General features: G+C 33.4%; 3 protein-coding genes across 5 annotated transcripts; 2 read left to right on the plus strand and 1 right to left on the minus strand.

Moving 5' to 3' along the window:
• Nucleotides 1-690: 690 nt before the first annotated feature.
• LOC122595296 (mitogen-activated protein kinase kinase 5) lies at nucleotides 691-2,154 on the plus strand. The gene has a single exon (XM_043767638.1). It carries the CDS (start codon nucleotides 898-900, stop codon nucleotides 2,008-2,010), a length of 1,113 nt encoding a protein of 370 aa, XP_043623573.1. The 5' UTR covers nucleotides 691-897; the 3' UTR covers nucleotides 2,011-2,154.
• Nucleotides 2,155-7,567: 5,413 nt separating this feature from the next.
• On the plus strand, nucleotides 7,568-13,692 carry LOC122595876 (uncharacterized protein C630.12). 3 transcript variants are annotated; one of them, XM_043768345.1, is made up of 13 exons: nucleotides 7,568-7,733; nucleotides 11,053-11,112; nucleotides 11,195-11,373; nucleotides 11,458-11,593; nucleotides 11,729-11,825; nucleotides 11,892-11,951; nucleotides 12,026-12,126; nucleotides 12,251-12,285; nucleotides 12,358-12,415; nucleotides 12,502-12,576; nucleotides 12,655-12,803; nucleotides 12,914-13,159; nucleotides 13,245-13,692. In XM_043768345.1, the coding sequence occupies exons 1-13, from the start codon at nucleotides 7,620-7,622 to the stop codon at nucleotides 13,495-13,497; spliced, it is 1,563 nt and encodes a 520-aa protein (XP_043624280.1). In that variant the 5' UTR covers nucleotides 7,568-7,619; the 3' UTR covers nucleotides 13,498-13,692. The 3 variants fall into 3 exon arrangements, with proteins under 3 accessions (XP_043624280.1, XP_043624281.1, XP_043624282.1); XM_043768346.1 differs by lacking the exon at nucleotides 7,568-7,733 and adding an exon at nucleotides 8,640-8,669; XM_043768347.1 differs by lacking the exon at nucleotides 7,568-7,733 and adding an exon at nucleotides 8,736-8,748.
• Nucleotides 13,693-16,029: 2,337 nt separating this feature from the next.
• On the minus strand, nucleotides 16,030-20,923 carry LOC122595112 (26S proteasome regulatory subunit 7 homolog A). Its single transcript, XM_043767424.1, has 9 exons — nucleotides 20,762-20,923; nucleotides 18,930-19,103; nucleotides 18,761-18,838; nucleotides 18,600-18,661; nucleotides 18,373-18,517; nucleotides 18,059-18,277; nucleotides 17,773-17,954; nucleotides 17,508-17,683; nucleotides 16,030-16,302 (listed from the first exon to the last, which is right to left on the minus strand). Exons 1-9 carry the CDS (start codon nucleotides 20,846-20,848, stop codon nucleotides 16,145-16,147), a joined length of 1,281 nt encoding a protein of 426 aa, XP_043623359.1. The 5' UTR covers nucleotides 20,849-20,923; the 3' UTR covers nucleotides 16,030-16,144.
• Nucleotides 20,924-23,240: the final 2,317 nt, after the last annotated feature.

Raw genomic sequence — 23,240 nt, forward strand, 5'->3', positions numbered from 1 at the left:
AGAACAAACTAATGTATAAAGATAACTTTTTTCAGATAAAGATAGTATCTGATTTTAATATATCTAGTTAGTGTTGTAAAACTAGTTCGAGTACGTTGGCAAAAATACTCGATGAGTACTTGTTACTTGTTAGGGCGTCGAATCAGCTTGAATTAGTTCGAGAATACTCTACACATAGACCTAAATAGCCACAACTCCATAGTCGTTTTCGTTGTTAACTTATAACGAATTCTGTAAATTTGGTTAGGGGTATAATCATTATTATTTTTGTATCTTTTCTTTCAAAATGTATACTAAACAAGTTTATACTTAGATAATATATCCTTGTAAACGTAAGAGAACATATAGTCATCAAACTACCTTGCGAAATTCGATATACGACAATACACGTGATCAATATGTTTAACAAAATACTTAAAAACTATAGTTCTACTCGTTTTCGAAAATTCAACATATAACATCATTTTTTAATTATTATATAACTAAAGTAATAGAATGATTTTACTTGACCTTTTTAACATTTTTTCTTCATAATAGTATAGTAATAATAAATTAATAACTGAATTGAATTGAATGGACTACTTGGTCTTGTTTTACTCATTTATTCGTTACACGCATAAATATATCTAAGAATAAAAATAAATATAAATACATGCATATATATGGATGGATTCATCGTCTCATGTCTTTCTTTCCCCTTTTCTTCCCAGAACCTTCTTTCTCTCTCTCTATCACTTTGTCTCGAATAAAATTCGATTAATTGTATCTATCTATCTATCTATTAGCTCTATCATGAACTCAATTTCATTATAATTCTTACACTCCCAATTTCATTTCTTCAAATCTATAAATCTATAATCAATCAATCAATAAAGCCTAGGGTTTCATTTCCACATCATGAAACCGATTCAACCACCGCCACCTTTCCCCGCCGCCGCCCCCGGTTCCGGACATAACCGTAACAGCAGCAGCAGCAGCCGTCCACGCCGTCGTCCTGACCTAACCTTACCGTTACCACAACGTCCACCGCCACAAATAGGCGTACCTCTCCCTCTACCACCGTCTTCCGCCCCTACTACCTCACAAACCACCACCGGAACCATACAACAACCGTTTAACCTATCGGAACTTGACAGGATGAACAGAATCGGTTCCGGCAGCGGCGGCACGGTCTATAAAGTACTCCACCGTCCTTCCGGGCGGTTATTCGCTCTGAAAGTGATCTACGGTAATCACGAAGACGACGTCCGCCGTCAGATCTGCCGTGAAATCGAGATCTTACGTGATGTTGATAATCTAAACATCGTGAAATGTCATGATATGTTTGATCACGCCGGTGAGATCCAGGTTTTACTTGAATATATGGACGGAGGTTCTCTAGAAGGTACACATATAGCTTATGAAGCTTCATTAGCTGATCTAACTCGCCAGGTTTTATCTGGTATTTATTACTTACATCGTCGAAAAATCGTACATCGTGATATTAAGCCTTCCAATTTACTCATAAACTCCAAAAAACAAGTCAAAATTGCCGATTTCGGTGTTAGTAGAATTCTAGCCCAGACTATGGATCCGTGTAATTCCTCCGTAGGTACTATTGCTTATATGAGTCCTGAACGAATTAATACCGATTTGAATCACGGAAAATACGACGGTTATGCTGGTGATATTTGGAGTTTAGGTGTTAGCATCTTGGAATTTTATTTGGGACGCTTTCCGTTTGCAGTAGGTAGGCAAGGTGATTGGGCTAGTCTTATGTGTGCTATATGTATGTCACAACCACCAGAGGCGCCTGCAACCGCCTCTCGTGAGTTTCGTGATTTTGTTTCTCGCTGTTTGCAGAGGGATCCTGCGCAGCGGTGGACTGCCGCCCAGTTGTTAAGGCATCCGTTTGTTACAGGGACAACAGGGAGTCATAGTCAGACTAGTAGTAATAATCATGTGCATCCGACTCATCAACTACTTCCTCCACCTCCTCGTCCGAATTTTTTTTCTCCGTCGTCGTCTTGAAATTTGTTTTTTTTTTCTTCTTCTTTTTGTGTTGAATTTACTTGTGTAACATGATCTAAGACTATTATCATTTGGGCAAGAATGAGAAATTTGATTTTTAGAGACAAGAAGTTGGATAAATTAATTAAACCAATTATCAATCAATTCGTCCTTTCATCAATTTGGAATCAATGATCATGTGTTGTTTGCTCTTATTTACGAGTAATGTTTAGGCCTGTTTTGCTATTGCTGCTTTATCAACCGTAGACATTGCCATGTCGTGAAATCAACCTTGGAAGATTAGCGAGTATCTAAGATTTTGCTTGTCATAACCGTCTATACGTTTTTGACTTGTAGCTAATCTATTAAGCACTTTCGATGAACTGTCCCAAACACCTAGAGACGGTTATATGTTTTATCTATTGAAATTTATATCGGGAGTTCATGCTTTTATCATGTGTAGGCTAATTTTGGCATTGATGCATTTCCTGGTGAGAATTTGATTCGAGAAGATTAACATCAAATATAATTAGATTTTGAGATAAGCAGGCTTGTATTGATTGCGGTTCGATTGGTCGGATCAGGTTTATAGGATTACTATGTGACAAATTTAAGGAAAAATTACATCATCATATCTAGTACTAGATCATTATTAGAAAAGGTAAAAAGTAGATATGCAGATTAAGGATTTACTTTTATGATGAAGATGATGATAAGAGTAGTAGAGGTTATTTAGATGGATTAAGATCCTTGCCTACCCCTCCCTACAAAGTGATAATTATGCGTGCGTGTGTGTGTCTCTGTGTGTTGTAATCAATGGGTGGAGTGGGTGAAAAAGATGTTCTTTTCTTTTCTTTTGCATCTTTCACAATCTCTCTTTATAGCATCTGATTGCATTGCCCAATAATGATACAAAGCCAGCTCATACTTTATTATGCCAAACCATTCCTCAATGATCATCTTCATAATATGTTTTGTATCAAACATAAGTCTATTACATGTGCATTGTTGTGGTCCTATTCGAGACGGATTAAGTCTATTTTTACTTCTATATTTTAACCCTATTTCCGACTTGTATGAACAATAGTTGTGTTTTGGTGAGACCTTTTAGTTCAACGATTAATTTGAAAGTTGAAACTTTTGTGATAGCATATAGGGGTGGGAATGTGGCATGGGAATCTCAATTTGATCCTTGTTTTCGAATGTTATGTTTAACTGATAATAGAAAAATTCAACCATTTACAGCTGTATGGCCAACGGGCCCTTTTTTCTATTAATGGAAAAAGAATAAACACCACCTTTGCTACTAGTAGTCTAATACAATTATTATCATTGTGGTTATTGTTAATAACTATGACTATAATATATCGAGTGTAGTTACCTGCTGCTTAAATTGTGGCAATCCATGATAAAAGTTTTTTAATTATGAGCATGAAAGGGATGGAAACATTTTTACTTTTCTTACTGTTATTGAAAGTTTTGTGTCTGATTCCTACCGAACATTGAATGTATCTTTGCGTTTTTTCAACAATATGATATGAGTTAAAGTTTGATTGGAAATATCAATGAGGATGTAAAGAGAATTGGTCAATATTACTTTATAAAAAATTTCCTGTCTATACTTCAAAAATGGTTTTTTACTATAGCAGGTTTGTAGGGCCCATAAAAATTGGATTTGTAATTAAACAGTATGTGCATTAGTCCGGCCCAGAACTGCCACTTGTGGTACCGGACTACCGGCACCGGGTAGAGTAATAATTGTAAAAATATTAAGCTTTATTTAAAGAAATCGTTGTATATTTCTACATCTTTTTTCATAACTATACCCATTCACAGTGCAATGAATAATCTTACATTGTCTATAAGTTATAATACATTGAGGCGTGGAAATAAGAAAAAGGAGGTGAAGATATGAGGCCCTCTAAAAGATATTTAGATAAAATTAGCTAAAATTAAAGCAGCAAATTTAGAGTCATGAAAGCCTGAAAGTTCTTTACCTTTCATTCTAAGAATAAATTTAGATTCGGTTGAAGGGTATAATGGTTGTTTATTTCCTAATGTAGATAGAGGACGATAATGGGATAAGCATAATTTGTACGAGTATTAAACTAGAATCTTACATCCATGATGTATAGTGATGGCCAAATCATAAAATTTAATTATTTTGTGTTAAATCAAATTAGAATTTGCACAACATCAGTTTGTATGAATATTAAATTGATTACAAAATGAAAATAAATGTAACAACAATAATTATTATTATTATAGAAAGTAAAGTAGAGGGGTATATATAGGCTTTAAAGTTTAAAACCCCTTGTGTTTTTCTTTGGTAAGGAAAATATTTATTCCCAATTCCCAAACTCCCAAAAGACGAGGTACCAACATGTACATACAGAAGGAAAGAAATTAAACCAAAGATTACATGTATGTCGAGGAGCAACAACGAAAGCAACCTAACACTATCATCCTTAGGTTCGTTGCTCCATCAAATTAATGGACTCGATCTGTTGCATATATAAATCTTTATATCGATTTCAGTTAGTCACTTAATTTAATAGTTGAATCTAGTCCCGTGTTTTGATTTAGTCCTATTTCATATATGTCGATACCTATTAGAAAAGCTCACATTTTATTTTCAAAATTAATAGTCTTATTACAACCATAAGTCAATTTAAACTTGTATACTTTCGCCATATTCTTCTTATTTTATTACCAGGTTGCAAATTGGTGGGAAACTAAATATTCAAGAATGAATCTTTTTACGATCATCATTAATCATTACTTAGAGACAAATCTTAGGATATACGTATTTAGATAACAAACATAGTGATATACCATAGATTCTTTTTTTTTTTTTTTTCTTTAGAAAAGTACCATAGATTCTGACATATATTTTTAACTATGATATGATGCGAAGGGCCAACTAGGCCACCTTCTTCAACTTTCACAATAGGCATTGATAAATCCATGATTATATTTTGCCATTTATTGTATCGGTTTTTTTTTTTATCGAGTACGTACATCTGTATAAAAACATGTATCATTTTGGATGACCAAAAATTGTTACAGATTAATTTCAGTATAATCTTTTCTTAAAACTTGCATTTTTATTTCCCGGCATTTATAATTAAATATTTTTGTTAGTAATTAAATAATTTAGCTAATAACAAGATATAAAAAGAGATAAGTTGCCCAAACTATGTAAAAATTCCAAGAATATATTGATCAAATGAATGAGTGACGAGTTTTCTATATACTAGAATGAGTGACCAAGATATACATGTAAAAAGGAAACTTAGTTTAAGACAATTTTTATCTATATTGATAAAATTTGAGAAATAGATATAGATGGAGATACTAAACAACAAAGTAACAATCAGATTTAGATTAAGATTATTGTCTTATTGATAAAAAAAAGTTTTAAAACAAAACATGAATACATAATTTAATACCCAAAAGTGGGATGAATCCTAAGCTAAACAAATACAAAAAACTCATAGTGAGGTAAATTGATGAAGAAACGAAGACACACAAAACGGCTACATTATAGTGGCTGTAACGGTCTAATCTACTACAATATGTGTTGCAGGAGATGATATTATATAGACAACAATGTTCTCCTTTCAACCTTCAACATCTTGAGTAACAACAATTAGTCCTTCCCTTTATTCTTTATTTATTTGTCCAGATATAGTCCCTTGTTTATGACACAAATACCTTTCCTTTCAAATATAATCAAAGCTAAGATTGAAGCCGATACTCATTTCTCAACATATATTCGACATATATGTATCAAACTTTTAGTTAAGATTAGATATGAGAAATTTATCAAATTTAAGCTAATGCAAAAGGGAAGATTTTCTAAGTTTGTTGAGTACGTACCAACTACCAAGTAAACAACACCGTCATATTTCTATCGATGACCATCATTGCACCGTCATTTTTCGACTAATTAGCTACTTATGAATGACGCCAACCTATAATCAGTCATTATGTCTCAAACAATATAGAAAAATATTAAATATGAAGTGAGAATAAAGAAGCTGATGTCGAAAGCAGTGAGACAAATTTTTGATTATTTGAAGAAGCCAATATTGAATTGACTTTATTTACATATGTACTTTCGTTTTGGTATATACAGTACTATCAATCAAAAATAGTTTCGTTAACCAACATGCAAAATTGCAAGTAGAGATGGTAATATATTTTGCTCAAAAATCAAAAATCACATGTTAATTTTGAAGATTAGTAAAAAATTAAATAGTGAAAGGTTTTCCATCCATCTTAACGTGTAACACCACCACTTTTACAATTCATTGAATGAAGGTAATGCACAAGTATTAACTGAATAATAAATAAAATAGTTTTGCCACTAAAAATCAATAGTTGTATATCAACTAGTATGCACAACGCCCGCATTTGCGGGCAACAATATTCATGGATGCACGATGTTGCTGGTAATAGAAAAAATGTTTATTTAAGGGTAATATGATAATCACGTCCAAATATATTTCTCGATCCAAACCCAAACGAAAGAAGCCAAAAATGAAATAAAAACAAAAAGTAAAAATAAAAAAAATACTAAACAAAAACCAAAAAACATATATGTGAAACAAACCTTGCGAAAAAAGAAAAGAAATTTAAAGGTTAAAAAAAACTTATTATAAGAAAAAAGGAGTAAAAAAAATGTACCAAAAAAAAAATAAAAACAATTAAAACATAAATTATATATAAAAAAATTGTTCACAAAAATTTAACAGTAAAAACGATTTAATAAAAAAAAGAACAAAGGTTTAAAAAAAATATGTAAAAGCAAACAATGTAAGAAGAATATATAAATTTTTTTTAATTAAAGTCAAAAATATCAAGATATTATAAAAGGAAAAATTATTAAATGTAAAAAAGTTTTAAAAAAGAAAAGTTAAAAGGATGTTTTAAAACTAACAATAAAAAAAATCAACTTATATAGTTTTAAGGGCAAAAAGAATAAGAAACAAAAGAAGGATGGCTGAAAAGAAAAAGGGGAAAAAAAAGGAGACAAGATGGAAAAAAAAACTTTTAAAAATAAAATGGGGGAAAAGAAAATTAGGGGAAGTTTCGAACCCAAGACCACATTCACTCCCAAAGGTGAGCACCTCAACCGTTAGACCAAATGTGTTTTTTGTTTAGAGTATGACATGTATTATATATATATTGAAATAGCAAAAAAGGACAAAAAAACACTGTTCATAAGCATGCTCATTGTTATTATTGGAATAGTTGTATCTTATTTGTTAAGAAATCTAAAAATGCATAACATGGTACTATAAAAATCAAAATCTTAAAATAAAAGGGACATATTAATCAGAAGCGATAAGATTATACGCAAAGATGACTTTAACTTACTAAAAGTAAACTACTTTTACCGAGATGCACGGAAGAAAAAAAAAAAAACAAAACACACGATAACTAAACCAAACTTACCAAAGAGTAAAATTTAAGAAAACGAACAACAACGAAGTAAAAAATGTGGTCAATGAATTGAAGACCAAACAAACACATCTTATATAAGAAAAAGAAACAAAAACAGAAACGTCAATCAAATTAAGTAATTAACAACTAGAGAAAGAAAAAAAAAAAGAAGAAAAAAGATGATTTGTTCAAATCTGACAGTGTTTTTATGCATTTTCTGGGCTGCTACACTTTTCTACGGTGAGAAATTTGCCTTTTGGGTTCCTTCTTATTGGTCCTGCTCATGGCCCCCGGTAACTTCTTTTATTTTTCACAGTTTTTACTGTCTCTTTATAATCACTTTATATCTTCAATAACATTTTTAAATCTCATTTGGTTTTGCTGTATGCACTAAAACGGTAACACTTAGTTAATTATGATCTGTATATTTTTGTTATAAACATCATGATCAATTAATACATAAATCTAGTAAGGTATTAGTTTGATAATTAAGCAAGCAGGTGGTTAAATTTGGTTTGTTTATGTTGAACTGTAATAAATTAGACTGCTTTTGGACTTAATAGTAGATGGGTTTTGGTAATTTGTGTGTTCGGGGCACATGATAATATTTCTTAAAAAATGAATGAACTTATTTAGTGTTGATGCTCATAAGGTAATATTAGTTGATTTAAAGTGTACGTTATTTATTCATTTTTAAGTTCATTAGTATGTACATCAGCAAAACATGTATTATAGGGTATGAGGAAGTTTTAGAAATTTAGTACCAAGAAGAAATGTCACATTTTGCGGTATTGCACGCGGAGATCTAGATAGGCAGATAGTTACCAATGGTTCTTTTGAATAGTTATCTATATTGTAAAGCGTTTTAATTGAGTCTGACAAATACTAGTCTGGTAATGTCCATTTAATCCAGATCGTCCAATGCTAATGTGATCATGATCCAGTTTTTTTATGGAAAGTGAACGGAGTATTTGTCAGTTTAAGTGGATTATAGAGAGGGGCAGTTTTTGTTATAGTACGAGAGTGTACGATATGGATTCAATTAAGATTCAGATTTAAGCCTTTAATATCATTTTTACTTCCATTAACCATTTCCCGTTTCTACTTTTTCTTAGTTATATTTGTCTGCCTACATTTGTTTATTTAAGTCAAATGATCTTGTATGCTAGATTTCAAAACAAAAATAGTAAGTCCGAACCTACATCCAGCTAGAAATGGTAATAATCATGGTATGTAACTTCTGTTTTTTTTTTTGTTTGTTAATTGTGAGAACGCCATTTAGAGCTACCTACCAAGTGCTTCTGAAAGGTAAACTACCAACTACCAAGACCCCAGTTATACCCTGTAAACCAGTGGGACTAGACTAAAGTCCTAAACACCAGCCACAACCGGGCTAGGTGGCCTCATGGGGTGGTAAGACAAATGAAACAAAGATTTGAACTTGGAGACCTGTTGTAGGAGAACCCTAACTGCTTTGCATTTAGCTACCTTGTAAACTTATTATATTTGATTTTCTTCTGATCATAATGCTACATCTTGTTCAATATATACTGTATTAAGCGTAGTAGGAAATGTTGAAATAACGCTCTCCTATTCTAAACGCAACCAATAATAGTTTCAAAATCAAACTTATTTGGTGAGATTTCTGTAAATGCATATTAGTTGTAACAAGTACTGCAAATAGAGAAAACATATTCAAAGTACAATATTAGATTTCAAAATTAGATGTACCCTAACTATGTGATAGAGGAAGTGTTGCAAGTTCAATAATATACCACCGACAATGCCTCAATTTGTGGCACTTGTTTCATTTGGAGATCTAAGTAATTGGCAAAAGTTCTTTTGTATGATTATTGATATAAAGGTATCCCTCAGGTAGTCAGGTTTCTAGTTATGAGAGGTTACTTTCTGTATGCTTCTATGTCATAGAACTGTACAACTATCTGTCACTTTTATTCTTATTAATTTAATTAGAACTGTGAATTATATTTATATCAAAAAAATATGTACAAATGGTAGAATACAGCTTGTACATCCCCAAGCACTAACCACAGTATACAAAACAAGCATTTTAATCTCTCCAATACATCAACATACAATCCTATCTATACTTGAATCTTCCTTTGATGACATCTTCTGAACTTCAACTAGCAACCAGTCTGTTATTCTTCCATCTTAGGTTCCATTTTTCAGCCATGTGTAACATATTTACAGATTTCTGACCTTCAAAGATAGCATCTTATTCCTAATACACTCCTTAATACTCTTACATAAAATTTTCCAGCTCCTTTCCTCCTTCAATAATCTCCAATTCCTTTCCTGCCATATAAACTAAGTAGTTAAGGACCAAAATTTCGGTGTTTTGGTCAAGGAGTGGTATACGAAATTTTGGTAATTTCGGTGATATTTCGGTAATTTTAATATTATGTAAAATATAATATATAATTATATATATACCAAAACAAACACAATTATACACAAATAGCAGTTATATTAATTAAATACTCAATCTAAATATCAAAAGTCAAGCTTAAAAGTGTCAATACTTGATAGATTAGTGCTAATACTTGCAGAAGTTAGTGTTTCTTATGTTGTATTTTAAGTTTGGACAAAAATAAAAAATTAATAAAAACCAAAAAACTGGTATACCACCGAAATTTGGACCGAAATTTGACCGAAAATCCCGGTAACGAAATTTTGGACAGAAATCTTGACTGGTATACCAGTGGAGGACCGAAAACTGGTATACCACTGGTATACCACCGAAATTGACTACATAGCATATAAAGTAGACTGTTGCAGCCACAACCAATTTATTGACAATCAGCCCAATACTATTCTTGGACTTCACAGCAGCAATATCAGTCACAACATCATACAGATTACTACTATTTTTTTATCCTGAATGTCAAGCTCTTCATATGACTCCAAACCTTCTGAGCATACTCACATTGAAAAACAAATGATTATGATTATCTGCCATGCTTTTACAGAAAGTGCATAGCAAATTATCATGTTTTTGCCATCTGCTTATCTTTTTCTGTGTCATGAGTCTCCCCTGAATCGCCAGCCACAAAATGAAAGAATGTCTAGGAATCAATTGACTATACCAAACCACATTCTTCCAGTCCACCTTGGGCCAATTATCTCTTAAATCCATCCAAGCATGCTTGATTGAAAATTCCATTTTTTGATTTGATCTTGAAATCCACTGGACTTTATCCTTTTTATTTCCTTGGATAGTTGGAGTATTAATTCTATTTAGAACAGGAAACTTCTCCAACCATCCCTCAGGCCAAACTAAACTCCCATTTGTAACCATATCAGCTACCTTGCTGTTATTATCCAACCTGGCATCATACAAATCCCTTTTAGTTATGAACTCACATAAAGAGCCTTCATTACACCACTTATCATACCACATTGACACCTGTAAACCATCACCAATTTCATATACAATGTGCTTTTTGACCTTGTCTCTAATAAGCAGCATGGTTTTCCATTCCCAACTATCAGTGTTATTCTTATTAATGATTATTGGGTTTTTGCAAAGTCAACTCGATGTTACTTTTCATAACTTGCTGGGACTAATTTTTTTGTCGGTATGTTTAGATGGATACAATCAATAATCCTGGTGACTATGTGAAAATTGCAGTGATAACTGATCCACAGGTAGTTCATCATTCGAATAACATTTGCTGTGAGTTACATGTTTGTCCAAGCTGTTTTACACTGTTTTTGGTGTCCCAAACAGCTCATGGATAAAACATCGCTTCATTTAGCTCCCAAGTCACTGACATTGGAAGTTGTACAATTCTATACCGATATCTTTATGCGCCGTGCAATGCTGGCTTCGATAGTGCCTTTCAAACCTGACATGGTTTTGTTTTTGGGTGATTATTTTGATGGTGGCCCTTTTCTTTCCGATGAAGAGTAAGGCGAAAACTACATGTCTTTGTTACATTTTTTTAAAAAAATTCTGGCACTAAAGCTCATTTTTTTCGTACGGTGTTGCAGATGGCAGGACTCTTTGAATCGTTTTAGGCATATATTTGACATAAAGACTCTTGAAAAGATCACAAATAATCAAGTATATTTCCTCTCAGGGAACCATGATATCGGTTATGCAGCACATCACTCTCGCAATCCTGAGGTATATTTCTATGTTTTTGTATCAGTGTACTCAATTTATCTTGATATTGTTTACATATGATAATGGTTATCGTATCATTGTTATGGTATTTCATGATTGATAACTCATTTTCCTAGCATTGTTTTGACTTGATAGGTAATCAGCCGTTATGAAAAGGAATTTGGTTCAAGGAATTATAACTTCACAGCAGGAGCAGTGGAATTTATTGCTGTTGATGCCCAGACACTGGATGGTAAATAAGTTATCCATTAGTTATGAATCATAAAAATGATAATTAGTGATGATGTGTTATGCGTAGGTCATCCACAACAAAACCAGACCTCTTCTTCATGGAACTTTGTTAAAAGTGTGTCTAGGGGTACGTAGCACTCATTGGCATGCTTGTCTTACTGGCGATATGCAATTTTAATCATATCTTCTGCGTTTCTCTAGATTCTGCTTCACGTCCGAGGGTCTTATTAACTCATATGCCACTCTATCGTCCTGACTGGACTTCTTGTGGTTCTAAACGTTCTTCCCCTATTATTAATCAGGTTGTAATTTGTATATTTTTCATCAAAGTCTAACTTTCCATTTGTTTCTACTGACGCCCCATTTTAAAAAGAAAAAAAAAAAGGTTTCTGTTGATGCTCATTAACCTCAGTTTTTCATGTTCAGAGAATTTCTCGTACTGCTGATGATCGGGAAATTGTGTAAGTTTTACATACTATCCCATTATTTTGTTCTCTTCTTAGTGCAATCTTTATAACATGGCACTGATGCAGGTATCAAAATTATCTTTCACAACAAACATCAAACAGGTTGCTAGACTCAATCAAACCTGTATGCTCTTTCTTTATTCCATATATCATGATTCTAAGTTATGTCACACGAAACAGCTTAGGACGTAGCTATATATTGTGCCACAGGTACTCGTTTTCTCTGGTCATGATCACGATCAGTGTAATGTTCCTCATACAGCCAAACATGGGACTGTAATAGAGGTATGTATTTTTTAACATCAAACACAGTGTATCTCTGGATGTCATGACATCTAATTCATTTCTTTTTAATTTGTGTAGCAAACTCTAGGGACGATTAGCTGGCAGCAGGGAAACTTGTATCCATCTTTCATGCTACTAACCGCAAGTAAACTTGCAGTTTCTAATGCATCAGATGCCGTATCAACTCATCTGTGTTTCCTTCCAGCACAAACCTTTATCTACATATGGTAACTTATAGTTACAGTTTTTTATTTTTTTTGAACAAAGTAGTTTTAGCTACAATTGAATATATTTTTGTCCTCCATTAATTACTTAATAGTAACTTGGTGAAATTCAGGTATATTGTGCTATTTCTGGTCACTCTTCTTGTCATTCTTCTATGGCCAACAAATGGATTGAACATTAATCTACATGTTGGTGACTTTATGAGTAATATGTTAGGAATGTTCAGAAATAGCACCAAAGAGAAAACCGAAGATGATAACTGTGAATATGAGATGGTCTGGGATGCCGAAGGTTCAATGCATTTAATCAAGAAAGCAACAAAGATAGTTCCGTCAAAATCAACTGAGAGGATAGAAAGGTAAGTTGCCATTATTTGAGCAACTGGTATGATAATCAGGTTGTAGAGATATAAGTTGCATTATTTGTTTCTTTTCCTGTTTCAGAGGAAATGCAACAATGAGATCAACAGCCAAAAAACAGATAATGCAAGAGATCAATGTTACAATGCCCCAAGATGTAACAGGTCAACTGGGCCCAGATACCACTGCAAAGTTGGGACCTTTGAAAACCAACAAGTCAAGTGTTAGAATGGTCATCCGGAGGTTGGTACGTGTTTTCCAAGTGATTTCAGTTGTTGCCGCAGTTAATGTGCCTATCTATATAATGCTGCTCTTCAGTGATTGGATCGAGAAATGATGTCAAATCAAAGCAATCCAAAATTTTGCCCGGACATATGGTTTATAAAGCAATTTGAAATCTTCCACGTCATTATGTATTGTAAAAGAGTCGTAGTAGTCTAGTAGAAGCTTTAATTGGATATGAATATACCTCATGTAATTGTAAACAGTTGACTCTGGTAATTTAAAGCTGTAGCCATTCTCAGTAGAGCAATATCTTCCGTTCTAACAAACAAGAAAATGTTTAATGCTTTCAATGTGCGAGTTAGTAAACATACAGATCTTATTAACAAAAAGTTCTTGTTTTACCCGTAAGCTTATTTTATCTTCTTTTCTGACTATTTGATTCTTATATTGTAATGTAATGAAATCTGCACAAATATATCAAGAGCCTCTAAGATTCTCATGGGCTGCAGATTTTCTTACAGGTTTTTCTTTATGTAGTGAAGTTTGAGCTATGCAGCTGGCAATGAGTTATTCCACATTGTCTATTTTCTTGGGCGTTTTGCCAGAGTGTTTCATAGCGTATCATAATAATTTTATCCTAGTATAGATACATTCACCTCTGTGTCTATGTTACTTGTCAATTTGTCATCAGCATTTGCATGATGTTTATCTGCTTGACTCTGCGTATTAGACGTTAAAACCAGAATAATGCCCTTTTAAGTTGTCAACTTTTTGACAAAATGTTGGAAGAACGTTCAAGTATTTGTTATTCATGAATCATGATACATAAAATCCATCTCACAAAGCACAGATTTATGTAATGGTTTACACAAGGAAATGTATGATATTTTAACAAGGAATGTATACATTTTCCTTACAATTTTCATTATACAATTGGCATTGGAGAGAACAAGAAGATCTGCAGATCTAAAAAAACTCAAAAGGTGTCATGGTTAAACCTCCCTTTTGAGTAGCCGAACTGATCTCAGCTTCTTTCATAGTTTCATTATGGCCATGTCTCATGATGCTCCAAGTTTCTTATCATAAAGGGAACTTTCTTCGGCGTTGCTACCGAAGGAAGAAAAAAGGCAAGTGCAAAGATTGCTTGAAAAGATATGAAAACTTTTTCAACAACTAGCAGATAGTTTGAACTATGTGGATTAAATGAGCTCTGGGTACCATGGTAATCAAAAAAGAGAAATACAAACGAGGTGGTCAAAAAGGCCATGCTTTCGCAAAAAAAAGTAGTAACATATAACTGTCTGTTCAAATAGGAGCTAGTAAGTATATATGTATGTATATGTGTCGGTTAAACTGAAGAGAAAAAGTGCTAATCGTCGCCTTGGATGTACCAGCATAGAAGCATGGTAGCACAACGACCAACAATATATATACGGGCACGTTGTTGTTTGACCAAAGAAGCGCATTTTCGTGTTACACAGTTACCCTTTCTCTTTGAATGGCCTACTTTAGCAAGCACAATTGCCATGATAAAAAGGTCTGATAGAACTGTTTATAAGATGGAAGAAATAATAATGGGAAAGAAGCTTCACAGAAGTGGAGCTGATTTCTGAGGGACACATAATTAGGAACATACGTGTATATATACTCGAAAGGATTTGAGGCCATTTACTTGTACTGTACAAGCTGTTATAGCATCTATTTATATATAGTTATTGTTAATTAGATGCGTATAAAAGATAATGAAGTAAAATATTGGGATGTTGTAATAAGGACAAAACAACTGGGAACATGGTTGTCTGCTTATTTGCATTGACTAGGAGGCAATTTTGGTTAATTTATGTTTTATCTTGGTTTGAAGTTTGTGTCAATGGAACATAATCCTTTATTTAGGAGATTAGATTCTAAGTCAACCACTCTGCAGTTAAGAGTCAATCTTCAAGGCATATCTCTATATGATTATCTTGTTTCTGCACAGTTTGGCAATATTTCGTTGGATTTTAAAACAGTTGGCCTTCTTTGATTTGCAAGATTTTAAGGGAAAAAGTTAACATGATTTGATTCTTTGCTTGGCAATAGGCTACTATTTTTATTTTATTTTTTACATTTGCAAGATGTATCTAGAGATTTGAGCTTTGAATGGTGTCATGGCATGTACCTAGCACTAGAAGTGTAAATCGAACTGATTCAACCTGAGAAAACACAAAAACTGGGCCAAAGTTGGCTATCTTGAGCTGCATCATCACGGCCAGGTGGTTTAAAAAGTTAGAAACCAGGTTACCCTCTCTAGTTCTTAGATTTGGCATAATCCAGCTGTCTAAACCGGGTTGGTCATTCTTTGCCAGTGCATATAAAGCTTCCATGTTTTAAGCTATGTAGCTTATAAATATCACCGTTCTGTTTATATATTGACCAGAAATATAAACTGCTGCATGAAGTTTAAAGACTCAATTTCAACATTATTAATATTCAACTATATGTAGTATGGAATTTGGACAAGGTTAGAAGAGTCTTGATGAAAAAACTAAATTTTGAGCTATACGTTTACAAAGTTGACAAGAATAAAGAGAACATTTTTTTTTTCAAAGATTAGCAAATGATGAAAAATTATAATCTAGTTTCAAACTCAATAGTTATGTCCGAATAAAAAGAAGAAACGTTATGCATTGTCAATAAAAGTTAATACAAATAAGAGACAATAACATGCTTTCAGCTAACATAAAGCTCAAAATAAGTTTAAACAGCTACAGAGGCCATGATTAATTATAAACCATGTATTTAGGAGTTGCACTGAACTTCTGGTATCCCTTGATCACCTTGTTCACTGCATCAAGGAAATCTTTCTCTGTCACCGTCTTCCTTCGTGCTCTAATAGCATACATTCCAGCCTCTGTGCACACACTTCTTATGTCCGCACCTGCACGATTTAAATTAATGTCACTTACAAGTTCAAACCTACACAACAATTTAGGGGGGGAATGGAAAGAAAATGAATTGGACATTGGGTCCATCTCTTTTAAGGGATGCTAAGTTTGAAAAAACATATTATAATTAGATATAAACAGAAAGTTTGAAAGAGGTTACAATGATGTGGCATTTATGTATAATCCAAATAAGCATATTTTAACAACGACATGGAATTTTGATTTTCTTTTTCTAAATGAGTTCATCATATTTTAAGCAGCCCTTAGATCCATTATTCTGTTGCCAAAGATTCCCTCACACTGATAGCTACTTTAATCTAGTGTATCAACCTTTAATACACAGGCAATCTGTTAGGAGCAGGGAGGAAGTTTCATGCAAACCCATCTGATTGAAGTCATGAAACAAATTTCATCTTTTACTCTGATAATAATCTATAAGAATGTCGGCAGAAGGATGATTGATCGAGAAAGGGAATGGCATAACTGCGGATTTGAAGGAGGGCTGCCAAAGTGAAGCCCGTGGGAGTGGTGAATAAAATAGTATTAATATAGAAGGTCATAGTCTCTAAGAAAAGTGAGCCTGACAAGGGGTGTTCACTGGTACAGATAGGCTTTACGCCTTTACCATGTAAAGTTTTAAACTTTTGATCTGTTACTACATACTAGTTCGAGTGTTTTTCACAAAAGTGGTAGACTAACCAGGATAGGAAAGCGTCCGGTGACCCTAGCTAACACATTTAAGGTCATTTTTTTAATTCCACATCAGGTCTGGTGCCCAGTTAAGGTCTGCTTCGGATAAAGGGGGCAGAGCTAGCTCATTGTCCCCGAAAAACGTGGAAGCAAAGCACTAGACTAGCATTTTGGGGTGTTTCAGTGAGAGACCGAGGGCCATAAATGTGGTACCAACACAAGGTAAACTCTGAATAACAGAGGTCAAGGTCGGTGAGTAAGAAGATGGGGAAGAAGCTTCATTGTCTAGAGGGTAGGAGCCTGAACCACCAGCTATGGACCCTAAATAATTGGTCAAGAGCTACACACAAGGGTCCCTTAGATGTATGTTATTAGAAGTTTAGAGCCTATAATGTGTGTTTCGAAAGTAGACACCCAAAAACAAATGTTGACCCAATGTACATTCGACTTTCATGCAATCTGGCCATCAATCTAATGTAATATTTAGTGGCAAAAATAAGAGACGTACCAGTAGAATTCGGGCAAAGGCGAGCCAAAAGCTCAAAGCGGATATCCCTTTCACAGTTCATTGTTCGTGTATGAATCTTGAAAATCTGTGTTCTACTTTCCATATCTGGTAATCCAAACTCGACTTTACGATCCAACCTTCCAGGCCGTAACAATGCTGGGTCCAGCGTATCTGGTCTGGAATGCAAAACATAAGTATCTGAATTAGCCTTTGCAAAATTTTGAAATCGGTGGTTATCAAAACTGGTTGTATAATATATACATACCTATTTGTGGCCATAAGAACCTTGATGTTACCACGGGCATCAAATCCGTCGAGTTGGTTCACAATTTCAAGCATGGTTCGTTGAACTTCATTATCTCCACCAGCACCATCATCAAAACGCGCACCACCAATTGCATCAACTTCGTCAAAGAAGACGATGCAAGCCTTTTTCGAACGTGCCATCTGTGAGTCAAGTATTCGTTTCATCTCAGTTGATAGTCTTCACACTCATGTAATGACAATAAGTAAATAACAATACAATTAGTAGAGCAAAATTTGGCTGTAACCTGAAATAGTTCTCGAACCATGCGAGCTCCTTCACCCACATACTTCTGAACCAATTCACTTCCAATGACACGGATAAAACATGCATCAGTCCTATTAGCAACAGCTCTGGCTAAAAGTGTTTTGCCGGTTCCAGGTGGGCCATAGCAGAGAACACCTTTGGGAGGGTCGATTCCAAGCTGGACAAATTTCTCAGGGTGCAGCATTGGCAACTCAACAACCTGCAGTCACACAGAAGATATTATACAACCAATCCTAGAAAAGATAAACACAAGCTTTTTAATGCACAAAATGAGACAATTGGAACAATTGTTACCTCTCTCATTTTTTCGATCTGTTCCTTACATCCACCAACATCATTATATGTCACGTCAGGTTTTTCCTCCACTGTCATCATTGTTACACTGGGATCGATCTTAGGAGGCAGCGGGATCTGAATCTGGTATTTGTTCCGATCAACACTGCAATTTTAAGCAGCAACATCAGTAACTACTTCCTTGAAAAAGCATAAGTTTAAGCAAAAACATTTGCACTATAACCTACCCAACACGCATGCCTTCTTCAATATCAGTAGGTGAAACTTTGTCACCCAATGCAACAACAAACTGAAAATAGATAGCAACCGATGAGATAGTTAGAATATATACTTTATCAAAGTCCTGAATCCTAGTAGAGAAAATAAATTCACATTTGCAATTGCATACCTTTGCAATTTGCTTGACATTTATAACATACTTTGCGTCATCTGTGTTTGGATTGATTATCTTTGTGCACCTAGCCACCTGATAGGCAAAATGGAACAGTATGGGTGACGAAGATAATAGAAAAAGGATAAAAATAAAGTTTGTTCAATAACGAGAAAACAATCTGAACCTGAAGAGGTTGCTCCTCCTGCATCATTTGTTTATCAGACACAAGATCCCACTGGCTAGGTGCAGCTAAACCTGTGTCTGACTCCTTGATACCACATATATCATTGATCCTTTTGGCCATATCCTTTAAATCCTTCTCAGCTTTCTTGATGCTGGTCGAATAAGGTCCCAATCCCTGCATACATCATCACCTTGTGTTAGTTTACGGCAGGATAACATAGTGCATAATATAGACGATACACCAAATAAACCATGTTATCAATCCACAAACAAACAAACAGAAATGTGTTTGTTCAAACCCTGAAAGATTGAAAAAAATTGAATACATACAAGCATTTGTACAACAACGAAAAAACTACAAAGCCCTAACTTCCATCTACTTCAAATGACTAAAATCTTCCTAACTTTGTTAATAACTAACGGTGCTTACGTCTTTGCAATTGCTTGTTTAAACTGCTCATAGTTGTCAACTCGTGACTCGTGATACGACTCGTTTTGTGAAATTTTGAATCGTGACTCGTATCGTGAATCGTATCGTAAGAGTCACAAAATTAAAATTTTATATAACAAAAATATATAATGTATGTGAAAAACATACATATATTGATAATCTTAACAAATATATATAATGATGTATCTGTAAAAGTTACATGGCAACAATTTTAGGTTTTATTATTAAAATTTATAATATAAATGTAAATTTGATCAAAGTATAAATGTATGAAAACTTAATGTATTGGCGGCAACGTTTGATATTTTCATTTAAAAAGTCAAAACTTTTACTTTGTTGAGTAAAAGTTACTGTAGTAAATTGTGAAGATGTATTTTAATATTTAATGTGTTACAGCTGGATTCTCTTTTACCACATATTGTACCCACTTTCTGTCTCCTCTTGTCCCGAAAAAAATTTACCTCTCTTGGTCTCTCATCTACAACATGAAAGCATGTTGATCTACTTCTTCATCCATGAACGCATACATCACTAGATCCCAAATTTCAGATCCATCTTTTTTATACAATCTATTGAAGTTCCGGTGTAATAACTTAATTACTCACACAAACATACAGATCCTATCTGAGAAGAGCCGCCGGAATCTAGACAAAGGTGGGTATTTGTGACTCGCCCGATTCCCGATACGGAACGATACAGACCGAGTCACAACATGTCTCGTGCGAGACAATCCGAGTCAAAAGGAGGTCCGAGTCGTATATTTTTTCTCTAGTTTTGACTCGACTCGTACAAGTCGAATCGTGACTCGTACGAGTCTAACAACTATGAAACTGCTTATGTTTCTTGTTACAGGCAGGAGGTCGTAATCGGTAGTAACAAAACTCAATTTTATTTATGATGTAGCAAAGCATACAATTAGATAAGCTCATAAGCAGCTGGTTAGAAATCTAACTGTTTACCCGTCGAATCCAAAGTGTAATTAACAGATATTCATATAAGCTTTTCAAAATTTTAACAGCTTTCAAAGTCAAACAGCAAAAATTTAACAGCTTTCAGAATGTCCATTAAAGGTTTTGGTGAAATTATAAACCTTTATACTTAATAAGATACACAATCTCTAGTTTATCCAACTCATATAATATTCTGTATCTATATATATATATATATATCAAATCAAGACATTTATTGAGTAACCCTAAACCCTAATATCTTCTAAGATCTAACTAAATAATAAACAGCATCAGTTAATTAAAGATCCGATTTTTAATCAAGAAAACAATAAACTAAACCAATTAAAGCTAAACGCAGAAACAATTAGGATTCGTATGATAATATAAAATTATAAAAAGAAAGGGGATTTAATTAATTAATTTTGGGCTTACATAAGTTTTAAGCAGAGCAATATCGTCTTCATCAAGTGGCCTAGGGTTCTTTTCGTCCTTGATCTCATCTTCTATATCAGTCGGCATGTTTAATTTAACGATTTTTTTTTTGTTTATTCGCCTGAGGAGATGAAAGGGGGTATATTTATAGATTGATTAGGTATCTTGGAAAAAAAGCAAGCAGGGTGTGATATATGATATGATATAACGAATTATATTTTTGGTCCATGTGATATAATATCGTTTGCATTATTGGTCCAAACTTATGCAAAGTGACAATTATGGTATAAATAATCACGTCTTTGTTGCAATTTTGGTCCCTAATTAACATTTCGTTTGTTTTTTCCCGTTAGTGGGTTTATGAATTAAAGCACATCTTAATCTTAATAATCTTAATATACTAAAAGATTACTCGCCTAATAGTTATTGACTAATCACAATTTTCAATTTTCTCAAAATCATTTAAACCGATACATTGTCTATATTAGTTTACATCTTTTGTTTTTTCCATCATCAATTTACACTTTAACCAAAATTTTAAAATAATCAATATTTTATTACATAATGTCTATCTAATAATAAAAATTAAAAATTTAACATTTATAGTAATACAAATTAATATTTATATCAATATTTTTAAAATTTTTTTTTTTAACATTTATATCAATATTTTATTGACCAATCTTTTGGAGCCACGTGGGGTTCCTTAGAAACAAGCTTTTTTTAAGAAAGAATATCATATGTACACTAGCTCTTTTCCGGTAGCGTCTTTTTCTGACCTGATTCTGATCAATCTAGTCGATGGATCACTTTGATTTTTTGTTATTTTTTTAATTAAGCTTTCATTCCATGGCACCAACAATAGCTTAATGTTCTTTTTAATTTGATGCATTTGAAGATAACAATTTATAAAACTGTACATCACACGGATACTTTTTTTGAAAATTATATGTCAACATCACACGGATACTAACCTAGTTCACAAATTAATAATTTTGTGATGAATGGGAATATGGGATAATATATGATCATGAAGATGAGCCCATCAACTATGGGCCTGTAAGGGATGGATACACGGCTCAAGTCCTGTCGCCGCCCCATAAAAGCCCACAAATTCACACAGACAATATTACATGTCCCAATAGTAGCAGTCCAGCAGACTAGCATGGCCAGAGAATTTGGTTTCTTCACTCTTGCATGGCCGCATCGGATCATGACTCCTCTAGTTTGCCAGTAAAGACTTGTCAAGCTCTAGCTTATATTTCTTATTATAAGTATCGATATTTTCTTTTGGAGAAATTAATATTATAGATAATTAACTTATTTACCAAATTAGTATAGTTTCAAAAATATAAATAATATACTTTTGAAACTATATAATTTGGTATTACGCTATTTTGTAAAAAAATTCCAGTTTAGATCAAACTTTTTACACTTGAAAGTTGAAACTTAAAAAGTGCACAAATTTGAACTCATCAATTGATGTCAAATACGTTTTTAATACCTTAAACAGACCACTACATTTTACTATTTTACTACAAACTACAAAGTGTTCGTAGTCATCTCCGATCAAGAAAAACCTTGATTGTTTTTTCATTTGATGTTAAATACACATTTATAAATGGCATAAATATGTTTTTTAAGCATTTTGATAACCACAACAAATTCTAAGTATTTGTCGATGTCAAGTTGCATGAAACGGTAGTAGTGCTCCAGGATGCAATATGATGCATATAAATTAAATAAAGGTTTTTATTAAAACTCTATTAATATACCGTGCAAAAAAAACCCTATAAATATATAGTTGGGGACGGAAGCAATGCACGTTGACTGACCATGATTTAAGGGATCGAAGAGCAAATTAAACGTGACAATTGACAAAGCATACCAACTTAATATTTAAATGAAGAGAAAGGATGTCTGTTGAGTGACTATCATTGTACTAATTTTCAAACAATTGTCAGTCTTGTTTCTAATTAATAAAAGTAGCCAGACATGTATTTTCAAGTACCTCGAGTACGAGCTTCAAAACTTTAAATGGAACAGGTCATGAGAAGCCATATAGGATCGAGTATGAATTGTCACTCGGGCAAACAATTTATATTATAGATCGAGTGACTATAGGGCAATAGTGCGATTCGCAATTAATTAATCTTTAATGATAACCACTAGCGGGGTTCAACTTATGCACAACCTTAGGTATTATGAATTTCTGATTGCGTTTATTGTTGATTTGGTTATGTTATTTTAGTAATTGTTAAAGTTATGTTAGATAATGTAGTTTGTATGTGTACGTGTTAGAGCCTTTACTTTTTGAAAACAATTAAAATCGGGAAATAGATACCCTAAAGTTATCCCAACTTCTCTAAAGTTTGGATGAAATGAAAGGTTAAGATTTAAAGATAAGTTTTAAATTTTGACCCTTGATTTTCATTCAAAGGTCAGGATCTTTTCAACTTGAGGATAATTTTAAGGTTCC

This window comes from Erigeron canadensis, chromosome 4 (assembly GCF_010389155.1).
Source record: "Erigeron canadensis isolate Cc75 chromosome 4, C_canadensis_v1, whole genome shotgun sequence".
NCBI lineage: Eukaryota > Viridiplantae > Streptophyta > Magnoliopsida > Asterales > Asteraceae > Erigeron > Erigeron canadensis.

Coding starts and splice junctions, on each gene's coding strand:
- LOC122595112 (XM_043767424.1), bottom strand. CDS start 20,848: ATGCCGACTGATATAGAAGATGAGATCAAGGACGAAAAGAACCCTAGG. Junction 17,684..17,772: donor GTTCTTATGGCCACAAATAG/GTATGTATATAT, acceptor TTTGCATTCCAG/ACCAGATACGCTGGACCCAG. Junction 16,303..17,507: donor CCTTTGCCCGAATTCTACTG/GTACGTCTCTTA, acceptor TAAATCGTGCAG/GTGCGGACATAAGAAGTGTG.
- LOC122595876 (XM_043768345.1), top strand. CDS start 7,620: ATGATTTGTTCAAATCTGACAGTGTTTTTATGCATTTTCTGGGCTGCT. Junction 11,826..11,891: donor TGATGCCCAGACACTGGATG/GTAAATAAGTTA, acceptor TGTTATGCGTAG/GTCATCCACAACAAAACCAG. Junction 12,416..12,501: donor TGCTAGACTCAATCAAACCT/GTATGCTCTTTC, acceptor ATTGTGCCACAG/GTACTCGTTTTCTCTGGTCA.
- LOC122595296 (XM_043767638.1), top strand. CDS start 898: ATGAAACCGATTCAACCACCGCCACCTTTCCCCGCCGCCGCCCCCGGT.